Below are 19,446 nucleotides of genomic sequence, written 5' to 3'. Positions count from 1 at the left end.
CACTAACAGTCCCCACTAAACCATATCCCTAAGCTCTACATCTAAACGTCTTTTGAAGACTTCCAGGGATGGTGACTCCACCACTTCCCTGGGCAGCCTGTTCCAATGCCTCACAACCCTTTCAGTAAAGAAGCTCTTCCTAACATCTAACCTAAAACTCCCCTGGCGCAACTTTAGCCCATTCCCCCTCGTCCTGTCACCAGGCACGTGGGAGAACAGACCAACCCCCACCTCTCTACAGCCTCCTTTAAGGTATCTGTAGAGAGCGATAAGGTCGCCCCTGAGCCTCCTCTTCTCCAGGCTGAACAAGCCCAGCTCCTTCAGCCGCTCCTCGTAGGACTTGTTCTCCAGGCCCCTCACCAGCTTCGTCGCCCTTCTTTGGACCCGCTCAAGCACCTCCATGTCCTTCTTGTAGCGAGGGGCTCAAGCACCTCCATGTCCTTCTTGTAGCGAGGGGATCACTTGGTTTCTGATGTTTAATATGATCTCTTCTTCCTTGTTCTCCTGCTTCCATGATGGCCCAGCTTTAGAGAAACCTGCCTCATCTTCTTCCTCCTTTCTTGTCCAGGTAGGAGTTTCTTTCCTTTCTAAAGAAAAACTGACTTCCACACCCATTGTTTTCTCTTGCGTAAAGAGGCAACCAATACTGACACAGATTGGTTCTCTGGCCCAGCCATGGGGTCCATCATAGGGACTGGAGTGGCTGCAGGGCCCAACACAGGAGTTGTTCTGGCTACAGGGTCTTTCAGAGGAGTTGGAGTGGCTGTAGGGCCTATTGCAGGTTTTGGAGTAGCTATAGGGTCTATCACAGGGGTCAGTTTGAATTTACAGAATCACAGAATTGTCTAGGTTGGAAGAGACCTCAAGATCATCGAGTCCAACCTCTGACCTAACACTAACAAGTCCTCCACTAAACCATATCACTATGTTCAACATCTAAACGTCTTTTAAAGACCTCCAGGGATGGTGACTGGGCAGCCCATTCCAATGCCTAACAACCCTCTCAGTAAAGAAGTTCTTCCTAAGATCCAACCTAAAACTCCCCTAGCGCAACTTTAGCCTGTTCCCCCTTGTCCTGTCACTAGGCACATGGGAGAATAGACCAACCCCCACCTCGCTACAGCCTCCTTTAAGGTACTTATAAAGAGTGATAAGGTCACCCCTGAGCTTCCTCTTCTCCAGGCTGAACAAACCCAGCTCCCTCAGCCACTCTTCATAGGACTTTTTCTCCAGACCCCTCACCAGCTTCGTTGCCCTTCAGTGGACTAGCTCGAGCACCTCGATGTCCTTCTTGTAGCGAGGGGCCCAAAACTGAACAAAAAACTGTACTCGAGGTGCGGCCTCACCAGAGCTGAGTACAGGGGGATGATCACTTCCCTAGCCCTGCTGGCCACACTGCTTTTTATGCAAGCCAGGATGCTGTTGGCCTTCTTGGCCACCTGAGCACACTGCTGGCTCATAATCAGGTGACTATCCACCAATACTCCCAGGTCCTTCTCCACCTGGCAGCTTTCCAACCATTCCTCTCCCAGCCTGTAGCTCTGCTTGGGGTTATTGCGCCCCAGGTGCAGGACCCGGCACTTGGCCTTGTTGAACTTCATGCAGTTGACCTCAGCCCATCGGTGCAGCCTATCCAGATCCTTCTGCAGAGCCTTCCTACCCTCAAGCAGATCAACACACGCACCTAACTTAGGCCCATATCAGGAGCTGGAGTGCCTGCAAGGCCTGTTGCAGGGTTTGAAGTGGCTGCTGGGCCCTTCACAAGGTTCGGACTGGCTGATGAACCTGTCACAGGGGCTGGCGTGTGCCTGCAGGAAACGTCACAGGGGTTGGGAGGTGTTGATTGTGGTTTGTTAAGCATAGGTCAAGGCCCAGCACATCGCAGTGATTCATGTCTCTTTGGAATTGCCAGGGTGATGACACACTTTTTTCAAGCATTTCACAGGTGTTTTAATTTATTTTTTTTGGATTCTGCACATTCTCAGAAGTGAAGTTCCAGAGCACTGGAGATGCCCACTGCTCTAGGTGCCTGTCCATATCCTCCCACACTCCCTGCCATTCTTAACTCTCCTGGCTCTGGACAGATCTCTGGATGGCATGCTTAAGTAGTTGATTAAATTTAAACAAAACCTGAAACACATTCAGGAAACATCACAATAGGAATATGCTGGTTTTACCATCCCAAGGATATTCAAAGCTTTGAAGAGCTCTTGTTATTAGCCTGGAGGAGAAGGGGGAGGTGAAGGAGAAAGGGAGAGTGAAGAATTGAAAGAAATCATCCCCCACTGCCCTGCATAGATTTACTCCTTGAGAATAAAAGGCAAAGAGTGTAAAAGAGTGTAATTATTAATAGTTTCTAAGAGATGAAGAGATGGTTCCTGAGTTATGCAGGCGGCAATAATTTTCATAGAATCATAGAATCATAGAATATCCCGAATTGGAAGGGACCCATTAGGATCATCAAGTCCAACTTTTTTATCCTATCATAACTTTAATAATAATAATAATAATAATAATAATAATAATAATAATAATAATAATAATAATAATAATAATAATAATGTACTGTGGTGTAAATGCCTGAAGTAACTAGGAAAATAAAACTAACATTCACACTTTTAAGGAAAAGGTACAGCATTGAAGAGGCTTTCAGGGTAGGGCATAACTGCATTACCTGAGCATTCCCTAGGCTCCCAACCTTAGATGCTATCACGCTGGGGAAACTTGGTGTGCTAGCCCTAAGGAACACCACGGAGCGTAGAGTGGAGTGGAGACACCACGGCTAGGCTCTGTAATCAGGTGGGGCCTCGATTGTTCTTGTGTACTAAGCTGCACTTTTTGCCACCCTAAGCCAAAGACCTGTCATGTTTTGACAAATGCTGTACCCTAGTGTACTTTTTGCTCATTATAAAATCATTATAATACCAAAACACACCTCCATCCCAAAAGCTACCCGCCTCCAAGGTGCGACCACCCCTCACTGAGCATGCGCTCTGAATTTCTCGGAGCCTATTACTTTAAACGGAGACGGGAAAACTTTACACCAATCATAACTAAGATATGCTTGACTAGAGCCACTCAAGCTCCACCTAAAAGATAGAAAATAATATAAATTGGCCCAAGAGAGAGGGGATGTTAGGGAAGATACCACCGTCAGGGGAGATACCATCCCGAGGACATACAACATCTTTAGGACCTCCTGACTCCTGGGATCAGTCGACGGGCTGAGCCTCTCTTCCCCCCCCATTGGGATGCCTTTGGGTGAGATCTGAATACTTGCTTATAATCTTTTAACGCATTTATTCCTAGGCTACGCACCTGTAACATCTATAACATCTATAACATCTGTAACACCTACAACACCTATAACATCTGTAACACCTGTAACACCTATAACACCTGTGTATTTCATGCATCCTAGCTTGCTTTTGCAGAGAGTCACTATCACCGGCAATCCAAAAGAACCTGATTATCTGTTGCTGTAATAAACCATACTTGATTGCATTGTGATAGCTCTCATTAAGTGCAACTAGGGTGAGGGTGGTTATCCGTGATAGTTCAGTGTTCTGAATCTAACCAGACCCCCAGACGGTTAATGCATTTTTGGTGAATGTCTGAACGGACCCCCAGGTGGTTAATACGTTTTTGGTGAATGTCTGAGCGGACCCCCAGGCGGTTATTACGTTTTTGGTGAATGTCTGACTGGTTCAGTACTCTGAATCCAACCGGGCCCGTAACGGTTAATCAGCTACACCCCTTTAACGCGACATGTACTATTCATTAATATTATATTTATTAATTTATTTGTAATTAATTAATTTTATTTAATTTTATTAAATAAATCAACTTTCTTTAAATTTATTAATACTATTAATTTTTTATTATAGTTAATAATATATTCATGTTGATATATTATTAATATATCAATAATAAAATTATGACGATAATAATTAATTAGAATAACAATATAATTGTTATTAATATAAATACTTATAAAGTAATTTGAATGATGTATATGGTATGGAATGAGGGGTGGTTATTGTTCTAGTTTTGGCTGCGATAGAGTTAATTTTTCTTCCTAGTAGCTGGTATGGTGCCGTGCTTCATATTTACACAGAACAGTTTGGTATGAAAGGACCTTAAAGATCACATAATTCCAACTCACATGCCATAGGCAGAGACACCTTCAACTAGACCAGGTTGCTGAAAGCCCCATCCAACCTTGCCTTGAACACCTCCAGCGACAGGGCATTCACAACTTCTCTGGGCAGTCCCAGAGTGTAGCTCCTCATTTTGGTAGGGTTCAGTACAGTGCCCAGAGAAGTTCTGCCAAGGTGGGGTTCAGGGCCTAAAGCACCTGCCCTGTGTAGAGAGGCTGAGACACCTGGGTTTCTCTGGCCCAGTTGCAGAGTCTCCAAGCAGAGCAAAAGTAGCCTGAGACTGCCTGATGGGTGGTTTTGGAGCTACTTTCCTTTCTAGGGGAAAATGGCATGACACATAAATGATGCCACTAAGTTGACTTCAGGATGTTGAGACTGGACATGAAGAGAAAGAAATCGTTGTCTCCTACTGCCCCAGGAAGAGGCTTGAGCAATGTGTGAAGGGAAAGGATCTCCCTTCCCAGGGGCTGGGAGTCAAGGCCTGGCCCTTGTGCTTGGTGAAACACATTCAGCTTTCCTACATATCAGTGTCACCTTCACATTGTCTTTGTCTGCTTGTCCTCACTGCCTCCAATGCTCTGCTCTAACAAGCTCCAAGGGAGGCTATTTCAGTGCTGTCCCTCAGGGGGACACTGCAGGAAACTTGCCTCTGACTCGGACTTCTTGAGAGACGTCTTCAATTGTCTCTCAATGCATGAGGTTCGTGGGCTCATCACCAAAGCCACCAGAGAGGTCATTACAATGCCTTAGGCTGGGTCTCTGCTGGTGAGCTGGACAGAGAGGGCTCCTGGTAAGAGGGTCCTGGTGCAGAGAGACAGCTCTGCCCAGGAGCAGCTCCTCTGCACAGTGCAACAGGGCTGGGGACTCAGACTGCAGGCACCCAGGCAGAAAGGGATTCCAGGCAGCCTGGAGGGTCTAGGCAGAGGAGAGCTCAGTGCAGGAGAAACCTTCATAGCTGTGCACACGGTAGGTCTCTGGCTGCAGGACAGTGCAGGGGAGGTTCCTGGAAGGGGCTCCTGGATCTGGGACGTCTCTGCCTGGCCAGGAGCTGCCAGGATGTCTCTCATGGCTTGTGCAGTGTGGAGGAGAAGGTGCTGCAGGGCACCTGCAGAGGTGCCTATGGCTGTGGTACAGAGCAGGATCCCTGCTGTGCCCCAGGGCCTGTGTGCTGGGGCAGGGCCTCTGCTGCCTGCCAAGCTCAGCACTCAGCCTGCCTGGGGGGCTCTGGGGAGAAGCTGTGGGTGGAAGGAGCCCCCCCCCCCCAGCAGGGCAGGGCAGGGGCCTGCTGCCTGCTGCCTGGGGCTGACTGCTCACAGCCCCACACCACCCCAAGGCATTGCACAGGGGACTTTTCAAGTAGAAATTCAAGACAGAGAGTACCGTTAGGTGTCTCTGTCTCCATTTTCCAGCTTCAGTGATGTGGCAGATTACGTACTAATGGTGTGGTTATATTTGTCTAGGAGACTGACGCTACTAGAACATTACACTAAGATACATAGGTTGGTGCAGAGCCTTTGAAAGTCCCTCCACTCATCTCTGATTACAGTCTGATCCTGTTCTGTTTTCTCCTCTAGGTACTTTGTTCATTAGGACCAGCAAACAGAGCAATGTCTCCAGACCTTTCCCTTTACCCAGGAGGAGTGTGCAGGGCAGAGCCGAGCACACAGCAAGTCAGATTGAGTCTGTGAGCATGGATAGAGAAGAGACATGTGGACAGAGACAGTTCCCAGCAGGGGCATCTGCAAACAGAGACACACGTACAGAATGAGAGGTAAATGGATTCAGAAATGCCGTGGAAGGAAGATTCAGGAAGCTCTCTGCCCTCTCCTGCATTACAGGTGCCTTTCCCAGAGCAAAGCCCCAGTTTCCTTTCCCACCCAGCACAGCCCTTTTCTCTGCTGCCTCGTGGCCCAGGCCAGAAGTAAACCCCTCAGCATCTGCACCTTCTGGAGAGAAGAGGTGAATTGTACCGCAGTGTGGCGCGCAGCAAAGAAGCTGACATCACCAGTCTTGCAGTGGTGCTAACTGTGTGGTGGAAGGCAAAGCTGGGTAGGGAGAAGGCTTTATGTCATACATGTCTGCCTTTCTCTTCTTGCTTCATTTCTTCGGAACATCACAGAATTCTTCTTTGTTTCTCCACCTGTCCCAGGTGCTCTTACTGTCTGCTTATGTGATGCTCATACGGGTCAGCACTATCCTGGACCTAATTCACAGGGACGTTCAATGGAGGTATCTTCACTGGAACTAAGTGCTAAATATCAATTTAAATTTGTCAAGTATCATCTCACTTAGTTGTTATGGTTGGGGAAAGAGCTGGCTTCTTCCTCAAGCAACCAAGGGAGTCAGAATTCTATAGGTAATGGCAGAGGCTCTTCTCAGAGACATCTCTCCTAACCTGTCAGAACCTTTTCATCCTTCAAAAGGTCCTCATGCTCAGAGGGAACAAATGCCCAACATCAGCTCAGTGAGCGAGTTCCTCCTGCTGGCATTTGCAGACACACGGGAGCTGCAGCTCCTGCATTTTGCACTATTCCTGGGCATCTACCTGGCTGCCCTCCTGGGCAATGGCCTCATCCTCACTGCCGTAGCCTGTGACCACCGCCTCCACACCCCCATGTACTTCTTCCTCCTCAACCTCGCCCTCCTCGACCTGGGCTGCATCTCCACCACTCTGCCCAAAGCCATGGCCAATTGCCTCTGGGATAACAGGGCCATTTCTTTTGCAGGATGTGCTGCACAGGTCTTTCTGCTACTCTATTTCATTTCAGCAGAGTTTTCTCTTCTCACTGTCATGGCCTATGACCGCTACGTTGCCATCTGCAAGCCCCTGCACTACGGGAGCCTCCTAGGCAGCAGAATTTGTGCCCAGATGGCAGCAGCTGCATGGGGAAGTGGTTTTATTTATTCTGTGCTGCACACTGCCACTACATTTTCATTACCACTTTGCCATGGCAATGCCCTGGACCAGTTCTTCTGTGAAATCCCCCAGATCCTCAAGCTTTCCTGCTCAGATGCCTACCTCAGGGAAGTTGGAGTGGTTGTGGCTGGTGTTTGTTTAGCCTTTGGTTATTTTGTTTTCATTGTGGTGTCCTATGTTCAGATCTTCAGGGCTGTGCTGAGGATTCCCTCACAGCAGGGAAGGCATAAAACCTTTTCCACGTGCCTCCCTCATCTGGCTGTTGTCTCCCTGTTTATCTGCGCTGCAATATTTGCCTACCTGAAGCCCCCTTCCATCTCTTCCCCGTCCCTGAACCTGGTGGTGGCAGTTCTGTACTCGGTGGTGCCTCCAGCAGTGAACCCTCTCATCTACAGCATGAGAAACCAGGAGCTCAAAGATATTCTGAAGAAGATGACTCAATCAGTAGTCTTTTGGCTGAAATAAGATTCCGCATGTCTTCAAAATATTTTCCAATTTATTGTGCAATCTGTTAAAGTTCCAGAATATGTGCATTCACTCCACTTCTTGGTGGCATAGAATCAATATGGCTTACACACAGACCTTTGTACATGTATGTATTGTCCTTATGTATCAGTATGGTATGGCATGGCATATCCCATGTTCCAGCTGTGTAATAAATGTGGATTTCCTTAGTGCTGGTGCTTTGTGCTTTGGCTTTTCTCCAAATTTACGTAAAGAGCAGGTCGAAGAAATAGTCTTTGTGAGGCTCTGCTGCTCTGCTTGAGCTCTGCACGGGCTAAAGGGAATATGGCATGGGGCAATGCAAAAAGGGATGTCCTGGTCTGAGTCTTCATGTAATGGTGCAGAGTGCTCCTGGAGGTGGTGAAATATCCAAAGGAGGTCTTCCTGGGGCTGTGTCCCCATGGCTTTTTGGAACCACAGCCCTCTGTGAGCAAAATTTGGAAATGCATCATTTTGCTCTCCCCAAACACATCATTTGAACACCTCAACCACAGCTTCTCTGAGCAACCAGATGCATGACTACATTCTTTACGATTGCTCAGCAACTTTACGATTCCTACCAAGAAGGCAAACAGCCTAAGTTAAACATAGGAGAGGAAATGAAGGTGAGGGTTTTAGATCCCAGGAACCAGGCTTAGGGATTAGAGCTTTCCTGGGTTAGGCATAGCACACAGGCTTAGGGTGTTCAGGTCCATATTTAGGGTATGGGAAAGTTTTTTGGGATAGGGTTTTGTTTAGGGCTGGCCTGAGTGCTAAGGATAAATAGAGTATTTCAATCCTAGTGAAAAGGACAAGGATTAGGGTGAGAGGGAGGTTAACGGTAAAGGCTTCCTGGAAGGGGCTCCTGGATCTGGGACATCTGCCTGGCCAGGAGCTGCCAGGATGTCTCTCGTGACTTGTGCAGTGTGGAGGAGAAGGTGCTGCAGGGTACCTACAGGGGTGGCCAGGGCTGTGGTGCAGAGCAGGATCCCTGCTGTACCCCAGGGGCTGTGTGCCAGGGAAAGCCCTCTGCTGCCTGCCAGGCTCAGCACTCAGCCTGCCTGGGGAGCCCAGGGGCTTGGACAGAGGATGGGCAGGGCAGAGGCTCCTGCAAAGAGAAGGCACATTCTGCAGTCTCTGCCTACATTTTCCTGCTCTGATTCTGGGGCACTGTGTTAATGGGGTGCTTGGATTTGCACAGGTGATTGAGCTTCCTATTGCACTGAACTGAGACATAAACAGGTTAGTGATGAACCGGAGAATATCCCTTCCGTTCTTCCTGCTTACAGACTGCACCAGGGGTTTTCTGAGCTGGTTGTTAGGACCTGCAGGCAGGGAGATGTCCCCAGAGAGGTCCCCGTCTGCCGAAGGTGTCTGCACGGCAGAACTGGGCATACAGCAGGGGGAATGGGGTCTGTGAGCATGGATGGGAGGAGGCATGGGGATAGAGAAAGAGCTGCTGGCAGCGACAGCTGCAGGCAGCAGGGACATGGGCAGGCAGTGAGAGGGAGCCGCTCCCACCCTGCCATTCCCTGCAGTGCAGATGCCTTCCTTGCAGCAGTTTCCCCTCCTCCCTTGCACAGCCTCTGTAATGGCAAGGAGAATATTGGAGGCTCCCTGTGCTCTGCCATCAAGTCCACATTGTCCAGGGCAGGAGCTGCCTCCTGTGCAGCTAGAGCTCTGGCGGAGGATAATTGAGGGTCTTGACAATGTCCAAGTTCCCTTGATCTGCCCTTGTGAATCAGCATCCTTGTCATGTACTTGTCATTGAATTCTGCACAGCTGTGCTAAAATGGAGTCTTTTCCATCTGCACTTGGAGCTGGTGCCCTCTTCTCCCAGCACAGCCCAGGTGATTTTTCAGCACAACCTCCGAGTGCAGCCATACCCAAGTTGAGTGCTACAAGCAGCCAGCAGCTGGTCACCAGTGACTGAACAGAGCAGCCCTCCTGGATGTGACCTCTGGCAGAGGTTTGCCCCCACAACAACATTTACCACAGCTCTGGAGCACAAGGCCCATCAGGGGGCTGATGGACAGAGGTGGCTGCTGTGTACAGGACACTCAGCCAGCACAAAGCATGGCTTGAGCTACAGAGAGAGACAAAGATCCCCCTGAAAAGAAAGGCAATGTGAAGGTTTCAATGAGGAATGAAATGTGTATTGCTCACAGGAATTTCCCCTAACAGTCAATTTATTTTTTTTTACTTCTTTGGCAGTCTTCTTGATGAAGGGCAGCAAATGCCCAACATCAGCTCTGTGAGTGAGTTTCTCCTGCTGGCATTTGCAGACACACGGGAGCTGCAGCTCCTGCACTTTGTGCTCTTCCTGGGCATCTACCTGGCTGCCCTCCTGGGCAACGGCCTCATCCTCACCGCCGTAGCCTGCGACTACCGCCTCCACACCCCCATGTACTTCTTCCTCTTCAACATCGCCCTCCTCAACCTGGGCTGCATCTCCACCACTCTGCCCAAAGCCATGGCCAATTGCCTTTGGGACACCAGAGCTATCTCCTATAAAGGATGTGCTGCACAGGTCTTCTTTTTTGTTTTCTTGATTGGAGCAGAGTATTCCCTCCTCACCGTCATGGCCTATGACCGCTACGTTGCCATCTGCAAGCCCCTGCACTATGGGAGCCTCTTGGGCAGGAGAGCTTGTGCCCAGATTGCAGCAGCTGCTTGGGGCAGTGGCTTTCTCTATGCTGTCCTGCACACAGCCAATACATTTTCCTTGCCCCTCTGCCAAGGCAATGCTGTGGAACAGTTCTTCTGTGAAATCCCCCAGATCCTCAAGCTCTCCTGCTCAGATGCCTACCTCAGGGAAGTTGGGGTTCTTATAGTTAGTCTCTGTTTAGCATTTGCATGTTTTGTTTTCATTTCATTTTCTTATGTGCAGATCTTCAGGGCTGTGCTGAAGATGCCCTCTGAGCAGGGTCAGCACAAAGCCTTTTCCACATGCCTCCCTCACCTTGCCATTTTCTCTCTGACTCTCAGTACTGCCATGGTTGCCTACCTGAAACCCCCCTCAAACTTTTCCTCATCCTTGGACCTAGTGGTGGCAGTTCTGTACTCAGTGGTGCCTCCAGCAGTGAACCCCCTCTTCTACAGCATGAGGAACCAGGAGCTCAAGGATGCCTTGTGGAAACTCTTTGGATACATGTTTTTTCAGCATTGATAATGTGCCTATAATACTAATGGGACAAATAGGTTATCTAAAAAAAAAAAAAAAAAAAAAGAAAAAAAAAAAGAAAAAAAAAAAGAAAAAAATACAATAGCTTGGTATTCTTTTAGTTTTATAATCATTATTATTATTTCCTTGAACTTGTGATTTTGATTTAATTATGTTTGTGGTATCCTGTCTATTAATTGTTTTATTTGTTATTTACTTTCATCTAATCATCTTATATTCTTGCAGAACACGGATTCCTGTGTGGATAAAGCAATAAAGAAGCCATGAGAACATCACTAGTCTCAGCTGCTATCTCCTCCCATCTTCTCTGGAGCTGGGGGAGCAGTGCCAGCATACAAAAGAGGCTCAGGGCCAACAGCCCAGCTGCCACATGAAGAAGCAGCCCCAGTGGCCAGACAGCAGCACAGAGTCCACTCTTTGCCCCGAGTGAGTCACACAGTGCAAACTCCCTTGGCTGACAGAGTGGACAGCCTGAATAACATGGTCTCCTCTGAACAGCCACCTTTGCTTTAACAGCAATGTGTCTGAGTTACAGGACCTTCTTCAAGTGGTCTCACAAACAGCCCCACTCATTTTTCATTCCCTCCAAGGTGAATTGCATATGGCCCCCTGTTCTGGTTTCAGCTAGAATAGACTTAAGCACTCCTCCAAGTGCTCCTGCTCAGACATCTACTTCAGGAAAGCTAGGGTTCTTCTGGTTAACATCTATTTAGGTGCTGGATGCTTTGTTTTCATTGAGGATGCCTTCTGAGCAGGGCCTGCACAAAGCCTTTTCCACGTGCCTCCCTCACCTGGCCATTACCTCCCTGTGTCTTAGTACCATCAGGTTTGTCTACCTGAAGCCCCCCTCCATCTCCTCCCTACCCCTGTACCTGGTGTCATTTTTGTACTCAGTGGTACCTCCAGCAGTGAATCCCTTCATCTACAGCATGACTAAGAAGGAGATCAAGAATGCAGTGAGGAAACTATTTCAATGGCTATTTCTTCATCATCAATAATGGACCCACAATCCTGACAGGACGCAGACTGTTGTGGTTTGTTTTTTGGCATTATTTTTTTTTTCAAAAAAAAATGAGGACAACCATTTGCTGTTATTGTTCTCTATACATGTATTATTTTCTGAAACTTGCCTTTCTAGGCCCAAGATGGTGTTTCAGGCCACAGGTTTACTGGGTATGTTTCCAACCACCCAGTAGCTGCTTCTACAATAGTGAGTATGCACTGTTTGCTTTGGCGGGTTTGTGGGAATGGTCTGATGTTGTCAATTTTCCAGGCCTCACCATATCGAAACCCTAGCCACCTCCCGCTATTCCAGGGAGATTTTGCCGTCATGCATTTCTTGATCGCAGCAGACATTTCACATTCATGGGTAACCTATGTGATGGCATCAATGGTCAGGTCCACCCTTCAATCATGAGACCATCTGTATGTGGCATCCCTCCCCAAATGTCCTGATATTTCCTGGGCTCATTGAGCTACAAACAGATCACTCTAACGTCCCCAGTCCAAGTCTACCTGAGCCACCAATTTTTGAAGCTTGATCCATGTTGTTCTGATGTTCTTCAGTAGCACGACTCTTGGGCATGTGGGCATCTACATGATGTACCTTTAGGTCCAGGTTTTCTACCTGGGCGGAAATATCTTGCCACAGGGTAGCAGCCCAGATAGGTTTTCCTCTGTGCTGCCAGTTGCTCTGTTTCCATTGCTGCAACCACCCCCACAGGGCATTTGCTACCATCAATGAGTCAGTGTAGATATACAGAACTGGCCGTTTTTTTCTTTCGGCAGTCTCTAGGGCCAATTGTATGGCTTTCACTTCTGCATACTGACTCAACTCACCTTCCCCTTCCATGGCCTCGACAACTTGTGTGGGACTCCACACAGCAGCTTTCCATTTCCAATGTTTCCCTACCACACAGCAGGATCCATCAGTGAACAACACATACTGCTTTCTGTCTTCTGGCAACTCATTATATGGTAGTGCCTCTTCAGCACGAGTTACCTCTTCTGTTGGTACTCCAAAATCCCTGCCCTCCAGCCAGTCCATGATCTCTTCCAGGATTCCTGGGTGGTTAGGTATGCCCATTTGAGCCCGCTGTGTAGTTAACACTACCCACTTACTCCACATAGCATCAGATGCATAGTGTGTAGTGGGAATTTTCCCTTTGAACATCCAATGTAACACAGGTAACCATGGGGCCAAGAGGAGCTGTGCTTCTGTACACACAGCTTCTGAAGCTGCTTGAACCCTCTCATATGCTGTTAGTATCTCCTTTTCAGTTGGGGTGTAATTGGCTTCTGATCCTTGGTAACCCCAGCTCCAGAACCCCATAGGTCAACCTCAAGTTTCTCCTGGGGTTTTCTGTCAAGGGCTCCAGGTAAGACCATGTTCCCCAGCTGCAGTGTAAAGTATGTTTTTCACAGCTGGTCTGGTATGGACAGGCCCAAGGGCTACTGAATGGGCTACTTCTTGTTTGATTTGTTCAAAGGCCTGTTGTTGCTCAGGGCCCCACTCGAAACAGTTACTTTTTCGAGTCACTTGATATAGAGGACTCACAAACTGACTGTAGCCTGGAACATGTATTCTCCAGAATCCCACAAGGCCTAGGAAAGCTCCTGTTTCTATTTCAGTAGTTGGTGGAGACATGGCCATTATTTTGTTGATAACATCCATTGGAATGTGGCAATATCCATCCTGCTATTTTACCCCCAAGAACTGGATTTCCTGTGCAGGTCCCTTGACCTTACTCTGTTTAATGGCAAAACCAGATTTCAGAAGAATTTGGATTATTTTCTTCCCTTTCACAAAAACTCCTTCTGCAGTGTTGCCCCACACAAGGATGTTATCTATGTAGTGCAGGTGTTCAGGAGCTCCCCCTTGTTCCAGTGCAGACTGGATCTGTCCATGGCAAATGGTAGAGCTGTATTTCCACCCCTGGGGCAGTCAATTCCAGGTGTACCAGATGCCCCTCCAAGTGAAAGTAAACTGTGGTTTGCATGCTGCTGCCAAAGGGATGGAGAAAAATGCATTAGCAATTGTGGTATACCAATTTGGCTGCCTTAGACTCCATTTTTGCACTGGAGTTCTAGCATGTCTGGTACTGCAGCACTCAGCAGTGGTGTGACTTCATTCAGGCCGTGATAGTCCACTGTTAGCCTCCGCTCGCCATTAGACATATGACATATAGACACTGGACATATGGAACTATTAAAAGGTGAGCAAGTCTCGCTGATCACTCCTTGGCTCTCCAGCTGTAGTGGGTTTACATGGCAAGGTTTTGGTAGCAGGGGGCCATAGGGGTAGCTTCTGTGAGAAGAATCTAGAAGTTTCCCCACATTAGGTAAGGGCCCCACTGCTTACCAGAGCCAAGCCAATAAGCGATGTTGTTTGTACCTCTGTGAGAGCATATTTAAGACAGGAAAAAAAAAAAAACACAATGCTGCTCTACACAGCAGCTGGGAGAGTGAGAGGAGTGAGAAACAGCCTTGCAGGCACAAACGTCAGTGAAGAAGGAGGGGGAGAGGTGCTCCAGGTGCAAGAGCAGAAGTCCCCTGTGGCCCATGGAAAGGACTGTGGTGAAGCAGTCTTTCCCCCTGCAGTCCACGGAGTACCACAGTGGAGCGGGGTTCCAAGCTGCAGCCTGTGGAGGAGACCATGGTGGAGCAGGTGGACCTGCACTGATGGAGGCTGCGGCCAGTGGAGGACCCCCACTGGAGCAGATTCCTAGCTGGACCTGTAGCCCATGGAGAGGAGACCACGCAGGAGCAGGTAACCTGGCAGGAGCTGCTGCCCATGGGGGACCAGGTTGGAGCAGTTTGCTCCTGAGGGATGAACCCCATGTTATGGACCCGTATCTGGAGCAGTTCTTGAAGAGCTGCTGCCTGTGGGAAGCCCATGCTGGAGCAGTTCACCAAGGACTGCATCCTGTGGGAAGGACCCCACAGCACAGGGGACAAGAGTGACCAAGAAGGAGTGGTGGAGACAAATCACTATAGACCGACCACAACCCCATTCCCCCATTCCCCTGTGCTGCTCAAAGGGAGGAGGTGGAAGACAGTGGATGGGAGGGAAGGTGTTTTCAGTTTCTTTCCTTTGTTTCTCACTTCCCTAGCTTGTTCGTAATAGGCAATAAATATTACTATCTCCCTCCTCTGAGTCTGTTTTGCCCATTACAATAATTTTTGAGCCATTTCCCCATTTGTATCTCATCCCTCAAGCCCTTTGTGTCATATTTTCTCCCCCTTCATGAAAGAGAGTGGTAGACCAGCCATGGTGGAACTTGGCTGGCCACCTGAGTACCACCACACCTCTGCACTTCCTTGAATCTTTGTCTCTGCTGGGCCCCACGTTCCACACCCAAATGTGTCCCTTGGCTGTCAGCTCGCTCTCTCCTGCCCCACAGGATGAGAGAGCCAGGGTGGGAAATTACATTTAAGTGTTATGGTGCTTGTGTAAAATACCTTTGTGATGCCATAAAAAGAGAATTGCTTCACCAGTGATCAACATTCTTCCTCATTTTAGGCCACAACTCAACATCTTTCACTCAGCTTAGAGTGCTTGTTTTATCTCATGGATGAACAAGATTAGATCTCCTTGATCAGTCTGAGGCATAAAGCAGTGCTTTTTCCCTTCTGCCACTGCAGCACAACACCTGTGACTTTCCCTTACTCTGTCCCGACGAGTCATTTCACATATTTCATTTTCATACCCATAGTTGGAAGGGGATGATTTCCCAAAGTGGGGCAAGCTGACGGGCTCTGTCTCAGGTCTCAGCCATTTGAAGTGTCCTGTTCTGGAGTCTTTCAGCTGGAACTTGCCACAGATGACTCAAGCAGCTTAATGGATATTCAGGAGTCTAGTAGGAATAAGGGAGAGTATCTTGGGTTCCCAGTGGCCATTTCAACTTTAGGCCAATCCCAAGAACTCACTGAAGAAGGGGTTTGTCTTTGAATGGGTTTCAATGTGCTGGGCTGGGCTTAAGTTACATGGACAAAGACCACTGCTGACAGTGAATGTGCCCTGGGAACTGCACCTGGCTCCATCTGAATCCCCCAAAGGACTCAGATCTCCTGAAGGTTTATTCTGACAGCCACCAGTCCAGGGAATTACTTTAGATGTACCGGGGCCTCTGGAGGTGGCACTGGTTGCTTATGGTCTGACAGCAAAGCTCTGCCTGAATACCCAGTAATTTCCACAGTACTTAACAAAGAAAGCAAGTACTCATCATCTCAGATGACTCAGATGACTCAATCCCTCTGTAAAATGTCTGACACTGTAGTTTCTGTCATGAAGAAATGTGAATTTTCAAGATCTGTGGTCATTGTAGGAGAAGAAATATTGATGTTCACCTCTACATGCTTTGTCATTGCTTTGTCAATCATGGTGTGCTCCCTCATCTTCCAGGTACAAAACCTGTCTTCATTAATCTGCCATGCTGAATGTCCCCTTTCCAGCTGCCTGTATGGACCTATGCACTTCCCATGGTTCTCCTGGTTTGCCCTCCTGGATCATTCAGGACTTGCAAACCCAGTTGCTGCTTTGAGCTTCTGGGAGTTGAAGCTTGCTCATCTATCAGCAGTCTGTCTAATTGTGTCCTTAGAAAGCTCATCAGAATTTATCATTGAACTAATATTAATAAAGTTTAATACTAATCTTAATACTTACAATTTCCTGTCTGTCAGTATTAAAGACTTCTTGTACAGTCATCTTTTTGGGAAGGTAAACCTCTCAGGAGGCATACAAGATGAGGTTCTTGCTTTGCTTTTCAGAAAATTGCAGCATGTTTTCCTGTTGTTTTGAAATAAGAAGAAATGCTTCTGCGTCTGTGTGCAGACAGGTCTCTAAAGAAAGAAGATGAGAGCTGGTGACAAGAAGCTGTAATATCCAGAGGCAGACTTCTGTGCTAAAGTCTGGTGTAAGGAAAAGTGATGCTAGCGCCAATGAGAGAATTGGCAGGGCTGGGGTGGTGATGAACAAGGTTGTCCATGCAGTGTCAGACCTCAAGAGTATGATTTTCCTTCCTATGCAGGTCTCCAAAGGAGACACCCTGGATCAATATCAAATAGAGAATAATGCTCCAAATCAAAATTCAACTAAATACCTCCTTTAAGATTAGAAAAGATTTTTATTAGGTGCTGTTTGAAATCTTCCTCCATAACTACTCTCCAATTAGCTCTATGAGTCTTGAAGACTTGAAGGAACCTATGGGAAATGTAATACACAATAAATGTTTGTTCATTGTCTTTTGTAAAAACAAGGAGTTCTGTTTGAGGAACGGGAGTTGTGAAAACTCCCTGCTGAAGTAAGGAGCTGTATAATGCTTGGCTAGACACTATGAAAATTCTTTTGCTTAATGTAACAAAAAAGAGACCCCCCCCCCCCCCCCCCTTCTCTCCTTCTGCATCTCAGTTGCCTCTTTTGTTTAAAGACACTGCTGCAAAGCTCATGTAACCATCTCCTGATAAGTTGCTAAACTAGTGTATCAACATCCTGCCTTCCTGTCTCACGCTGGGCCAACATGACCAAATAAAAAAAAGAAGTTGAACCACAATGCCGAGGAAGACTGCGGCCTTCATCTTCACGACCACCAGAGGGACAGAGACGACCCCCTAGCAACAGTGCGCGCAGTCGCAGAATATACCAGGATGTGCTGTGTAATCCCGGAATTACCAAGATATAAAAAGGGACCGTGATGGGGGTGAGGTGCGCGCCGTTGATGGAGCTGAGACTTCCCGGCCGCCCAGCGCTGTTTTGCTTGCTGTTGCTTACTCAATAAATTCCTTTCTATTATTAACGCAATGCCCTCTGAAAATTAATTAAGGGGGCAACTTATAACAGGAAAGATATGGCTCCTTAGGACTTTCTTCATTTTAATGAGTTCTGTGGTGTATTTTGGTGCTCAGTCTACAAAGCTCAGGTACTGAGAGAAAAATGATGTAACCATTTGAGAAGGTGAAGTCAGCAGTAAAAGTTGAAGTGACTTGGAGTATTAATGGGATCTACTGAGGGCTGTTACTAACAAATCCTCCCAAGGAACTTGTTAGGGCAGATAATTGGGGGCCATGATTACAGACAGGCAAAGGCACTGTGCTGAGAAAAGTCTTGGTTGATCGCCTTGGTGAGGCAATTGGCTCCGGGGCAGACGTGTTCTGTAGTGGAGTGGGAGATTGGGACAGGCAGGGCTTTTTTTTCAGCATCGAGGCTATTCGAGGCAGCCAGGGAGCCGCCAGGGCCCAGCAGCCTTCATGAGGGAGGCTGACAAGGCCAAGGCAGAGCCAGCAGCGCCCCCTCTACCCTGACCTCCACCCTATTCAAAAGCAGCCCCTAGGAAGCGCGAGCAACCAGGAGCGCAGTGAACAGGATGGGCAAACAGGGTGTGGCGTGGCAGAAGGGAGGGTGAGCAGGGAGGGCCCCCCGCCCATAAGAACAAATCCTCTAATGGCTGTCTTCCACTAGCTAGGCCACAATGGTCTACACCAGGCAGAGAGCTCTCCCTAAGAAGTCTGTATCCACCCAGACTGACTGCCCGCTCAAAAATACAGCAGTTCAGGTCTCTGGATGAAGGGAGTGCCTGAGCCTGTTGCTGCCCTCTGAGGGCAGCAGAGACACTGTGTGTGTGAGGTGCAAGCAGGTAGATGACCTGGTCAGCCTGGTGGCAGAGCTCAAGGAGGAGGTGGAGAGGTTGAGGGCAATCAGGGAGTGTGAGCGGGAGACTGGTGGAGCAACTCCCTGCCAGGCCTGAAGGAGAGGTACATTCTAGATCCATATCTGGTGGGTAGGAAGAGCACTTTTGGGTTGGTGCAGAGCTGCTGGGCATGTTGTGCAGGCTGCTCCTAGACTCCTTTGTACCTTTTCCCCTCCTGACTACAACACCTCTTCTGTCTCAGGATTGGAGTAGCTGTCAGAGGTGAGACATACTCTGAGATCATGAAAACCATCAGAATGGTGCCCTGTAGAAGATGACTGACATGGGGAGGTCAGGAGAAGCCTGGAGAGGAGAACTGTGTGATCTGGGGGAGAGAAGAGGGGCTTGGCCATCAAAAAGTAACAATGTTGAAAAGGTGAGGGGGTTCAGGTAATATTGATGCTGCTGCAACTCTGACTCTGAAAACATTCCCTTTAGACTCTTACTGTGTTTCTAACCCCTAACTGCTACTCAATTTGACTGTAATCCACTATGCTCCTGCTGTACCCCAAACCTTCCCTTGAAGCCAAAGCTCAAACCATAAGCCTTTACCGTTAACCTCCCTCTCACCCTAATCCTTGTCCTTTTCACTAGGATTGAAATACTCTATTTATCCTTAGCACTCAGGCCAGCCCTAAACAAAACCCTATCCCAAAAAACTTTCCCATACCCTAAATATGGACCTGAACACCCTAAGCCTGTGTGCTATGCCTAACCCAGGAAAGCTCTAATCTCTAAGCCTGGTTCCTGGGATCTAAAACCCTCACCTTCATTTCCTCTCCTATGTTTAACTTAGGCTGTTTGCCTTCTTGGTAGGAATCGTAAAGTTGCTGAGCAATCGTAAAGAATGTAGTCATGCATCTGGTTGCTCAGAGAAGCTGTGGTTGAGGTGTTCAAATGATGTGTTTGGGGAGAGCAAAATGATGCATTTCCAAATTTTGCTCACAGAGGGCTGTGGTTCCAAAAAGCCATGGGGACACAGCCCCAGGAAGACCTCCTTTGGATATTTCACCACCT

The 19,446-nt window shown here is 48.1% G+C and overlaps 3 protein-coding genes across 3 annotated transcripts in view; 2 read left to right on the top strand and 1 right to left on the bottom strand.

Annotated features, from left to right (window-relative positions):
- Positions 1-19,446, bottom strand: part of LOC137845929 (protein YIF1B-like) — a 129,270-nt gene continuing 109,824 nt past the window's right edge. Inside the window, exon 3 of the mRNA XM_068663471.1 lies at positions 1-405. Coding sequence (XP_068519572.1) covers positions 16-405 — 390 coding nt within the window. The 3' untranslated portion in view covers positions 1-15. The remainder of the gene's footprint in view (positions 406-19,446) is intronic.
- LOC137845827 (olfactory receptor 14C36-like) lies at positions 6,607-7,542 on the top strand. The gene has a single exon (XM_068663308.1). The coding sequence runs from the start codon at positions 6,607-6,609 to the stop codon at positions 7,540-7,542; it is 936 nt and encodes a 311-aa protein (XP_068519409.1).
- On the top strand, positions 10,142-10,729 carry LOC137845826 (olfactory receptor 14A16-like). The gene has a single exon (XM_068663307.1). The coding sequence runs from the start codon at positions 10,142-10,144 to the stop codon at positions 10,727-10,729; it is 588 nt and encodes a 195-aa protein (XP_068519408.1).

The sequence above is a fragment of the Anas acuta genome, chromosome 29 (assembly GCF_963932015.1).
Source record: "Anas acuta chromosome 29, bAnaAcu1.1, whole genome shotgun sequence".
Lineage (NCBI taxonomy): Eukaryota > Metazoa > Chordata > Aves > Anseriformes > Anatidae > Anas > Anas acuta.
This window is presented reverse-complemented; position numbering and strand designations above follow the sequence as displayed.

Coding starts and splice junctions, on each gene's coding strand:
- LOC137845827 (XM_068663308.1), top strand. CDS start 6,607: ATGCCCAACATCAGCTCAGTGAGCGAGTTCCTCCTGCTGGCATTTGCA.
- LOC137845826 (XM_068663307.1), top strand. CDS start 10,142: ATGGCCTATGACCGCTACGTTGCCATCTGCAAGCCCCTGCACTATGGG.